At 42.6% G+C, this 3,931-nt stretch overlaps 1 protein-coding gene across 1 annotated transcript in view; it reads right to left on the bottom strand.

Moving 5' to 3' along the window:
* Positions 1–1,474: 1,474 nt before the first annotated feature.
* Positions 1,475–3,931, bottom strand: part of KLHL11 (kelch like family member 11) — a 12,294-nt gene continuing 9,837 nt past the window's right edge. The window contains exon 2 of the mRNA XM_032279662.1: positions 1,475–3,250. Within this exon, the coding sequence (XP_032135553.1) occupies positions 1,669–3,250 (1,582 nt within the window). The 3' untranslated portion in view covers positions 1,475–1,668. The remainder of the gene's footprint in view (positions 3,251–3,931) is intronic.

The following is a 3,931-nucleotide window of genomic DNA, read 5'->3' as shown; positions in this document are numbered from 1 at the left end:
AGGCTCAGGCAAAGTTTAAAAGTGTAGAGCAACTAGATAAAATATAACAATCAGGGCCAGAAATAATAAGGCTTCTCTTTAGCAACATTTCTCTAAATTGTGACTTCTTTCCCATTTTGAAAAAAAGTTTTTGTAGAAAGTAATAATGGGCCAGGCGTGGTGGCTCAAGCCTGTAATCCCAGCACTTTTGGGAGGTTGAGGCAGGACTACCTGAGGTCAGGAGCTCAAGACCTGCCTGGCCAACATGGCAAAACCCTGTCTCTACTAAAAGTAGAAAAATTAGCTGGGCGTGGTGGTGGGCGCCTGTAATCCCAGCTACTCAGGAGGCTGAGGCAGAAGAATCACTTGAACCTGGGAGGCGGAGGTTGCAATGAGCCGAGATTTTTCCACTGCACTCCAGCCTGGGTGACAAGAGCAAGGCTTTGCCTTAAAAAAAAAAAAAAAAAAAAAAAATGCTGGGCAAGGTGGCTCATGCAATCCCAGCACTTTGGGAGGCCGAGGTGGGTGAATCACTTGAGGTTAGGTGATTGAGAAAATCTGGCCAACATGGTGAAACCCCGTCTCTACTAAAAATACAAAAATTAGCCAGGCATGGAGGTGCACGCCTGTAATCCTACTTGGGAGGCTGAGGCAAAAGAATCGCTTGAATCTCCTGGGAGGCAGAGGTTGTAGTGAGCTGAGATCGAGCCACTGCACTCCAGCCTGGGCCACAGAGTGAGATTCCATCTCAAAGGCAAAAAAAGGGAATAATGAAAATTCTATATAATATGCATTAGAGCAAAAATTAAAATGGAAGGCATTGAGTGTCGATTGTCATAGGCATTATTTACACTCATTAACATATCCTCAAATTATCCTGCAACTCCTGAAAAAAAGTGTTTAAAAAATGTTTTAAATGCCTTTCTCAGTCTACACTAATACTTTTCTTCTTAGAGAAACAAAGTTCACACATGTGACCTGCTGTGTATTTAGTCAATCAGCTAAAGATTTATACTTTTGCCAACTACCCTCACCTCAGACCGAAGGCTTAAAGTCTATAAACAGCTGCTAATGAAAAATATTCAAAAATGCATGAGCCAATCACAAATTTCTCATCAGTCACATCTTCTAGAAATGAAAATAGCATTTCTAGATAAACATAAGAAAGTATCAATGCAAACATTCTCAAACCATCTTGCTGAAATATTGAGCATTTTCATCCAAATTTCAGTCTCACTATTGCACATGCCTCCTGCAGATGAGGGCTCAATGCATAAGTCCGATCTTGCCAAAACCAATCATTTCATGAAAAATGAGAAAGAATATCAAAGTAAATGTGCAAATAAAATTGGTGCTTAAAGCATGTTCAAAACATAAGTCCCCAAGACAAAGGAGTTATAACTCGTTGGCAGAAAAATAGCCAAGCAACTACACCTGATTTTCCCATTTGTCTTTAATAAGATCTTATTTAGCTAGCACAAACCAAAGACAAAGATTGCAAGCTAACAAAACAACCATGTATTGAACTGAGTTTCCCATTCTCTAGTTTTAACTGTATTTCCTTTATATGGGGTAATAACCAGTTCATGTAGAAAATAAGTTATCGACATACTTTTTCAAGTAACAGCCTGGATATCTTCAGCTTCACGAAACGGGTATAACAGTTTTAAGCTGCACACTTGAGAGAGCCTAGCATTCAATCTGAGAGCTTGGCACTCGCCGCATGTTTAGGGCGTGACGATGTATCTCTTGCATCTGTCTGATGCGGTCCTTCTGCCACATTAGGTTTTGAGGCATGGGGTATCTCTGTGTGCCATGCAAGTATCGGTATGGGATCCTCACATGACAAGCAGTGGCTCTACAACGAGGTTGTGGCATAGGAGGAAGAAGCATCCACCTCTTCCTCTCCGCACAATATCGGTAGGCTTCTTTCCGATACTGTTTATCTATATCATCACTGTTTTTCCAGCCTCCAATAATGAAGACATCATCTTTGTAATAGCAAATGGCTGCTCCTTCGATGCTTAGGACTTCTGGAGGCAAGCTTTCAAGGATCTCATCAGATACTTGGCTGGCAATTTTTCTTACTGCCTCTTCGTTTTCTAAACAGTAACTCTTGGGACAACATGATGCTGTCTGATAAAAGTTTGAATTGACCACAGACATTTGGAAAAAGCAGTAATTGTCAATAAGTGGCAAAGATTCCACATCTTGCCACTGTCGAGTCTCTGTATCATAGCAAGTAATTACAGCCTTTAGTCCATCTTCAGTGTCCCGGTCCACAGGAGTGCGGGCGGCAATGTATACAAACCGGTCTTCGATGCCTAGTGCTTTGACATCTCGAAGAATCTTTGGTGCCGATTCCAAGTTGTGCCATTTGTCAAGCTCAGGATTATAAACAGTCACATCTTTAAAACCAGGACTAAAGTTGCCATGTCCTCCAATGCTATAGAGCTTCCCTTTGACTTCTGTTAGCCCAAAAGAATGCTTTCTTGTCATCAGGCTACAAACATGTTCCCATGTATTCAAATTTGGGTTATACCTTTCTACAGTTTTAGCAAACCCTGGCTCCATTGATCCCGCAACATACACGTAGGATTCTGTTACTGCAACAGCATGTCCGTCGAGGTGATTATGAATATGTGGCAGGTTTACCCATCTATCCTCATCAACAAAATACCCCACACATTCACTTAAATAGTCCCCTCCTTCTGAAACACCTCCAATAACCATGATCACGTCCATATTTTGCCCATAACGAGGCAGTAGTGAAACATGAGAAGTGGGGAGCTGGAATGTGCCAGACTGTATATTCTCAGCTCTCAGAGCATGCCTCTCCACTGCGTCAGCCACCAACTTGACGCAAACTTCATTATTGGCTACCAGCCTCTCTGGTTTGACATGTCGTGTAAGGTAGGTAGGTTTCATCTGGGACAACCTGAGCAATTTAAAAAGTTCTTCAAAGTATCTTTCTCTCTCTTCAGCATTTCTCTGAACCCATTTCAAAACGGTTTCAAAGAGAACCTCTTCAGAATCAACCGTAATTTCCAAATCTGAAAGCCAGTCTCTAATGAGATGGAAAGGTAATGTATAAAATTCTTCATCCTGAATCACTTTGTGGAAATTTCTCCGTATCATATCAGCAGCCTTCAGAGCAAGTTGGCTCAGAGTGTACATGTGGGCTAAGCTATGAATTGCCACACAATTTGAGAGGTGAAGTTTTTTCTTAAGAAATTCTCCACAAAATTCTTTTAAACGAATTAGTAGGAACCTAAAATCAAGAAAAAGGGAAAAGATTAATTTTTCAAATGTACATATTTCATGTGGTTACTTTTTTCTTTTTTTTTGAGACAGGGTCTCACTCTGTCACGCAGACGGGAGTGCAGTGGTGTATTCTCGGCTCACTGCAACCTCTGCCTCCTGGGTTCCAGCGATTCTCTTGCCTTAGCTTCCCAAGTAGCTGGGATTACAGCTACTTGCCACCACGTCCAGCTAACTTTTGTATTTTTAGTAGAGGTGGGGTTTCACTATGTTGGCCAGGCTGGTCTCAAACTCCTGACCTCAAAGTGATCCGCCTGCCTCGGCCTCCCAAAGTGCTGGGATTACAAGTTTGAGCTACCATGCCCGGCCTACGTTTTTTTTTTTTTTTTGGAGACGGAGTTTTGCTCTTGTTACCCAGGCTGGAGTGCAATGGCGCGATCTCGGCTCACTGCAACCTCCGCCTCCTGGGTTCAAGCAATTCTCCTGCCTCAGCCTCCTGAGCAGCTGGGACTACAGGCACACGCCACCATGCCCAGCTAATTTTTTGTATTTTTAGTAGAGACGGGGTTTCACCATGTTGACCAGGATGGTCTCGATCTCTTGACCTCGTGATCCACCAGCCTCGGCCTCCCAAAGTGCTGGGATTACAGGCTTGAGCCACCACGCCCGGCTTTTTTTTTTTTTTTTTTTT

This window comes from Sapajus apella, unplaced genomic scaffold (assembly GCF_009761245.1).
Source record: "Sapajus apella isolate SASKATOON/1434 unplaced genomic scaffold, GSC_monkey_1.0 scaffold12, whole genome shotgun sequence".
NCBI classification, from domain to species: domain Eukaryota; kingdom Metazoa; phylum Chordata; class Mammalia; order Primates; family Cebidae; genus Sapajus; species Sapajus apella.
The sequence above is the reverse complement of the archived record's forward strand: the minus strand, read 5'-3'. Positions and strand labels throughout refer to the sequence as shown.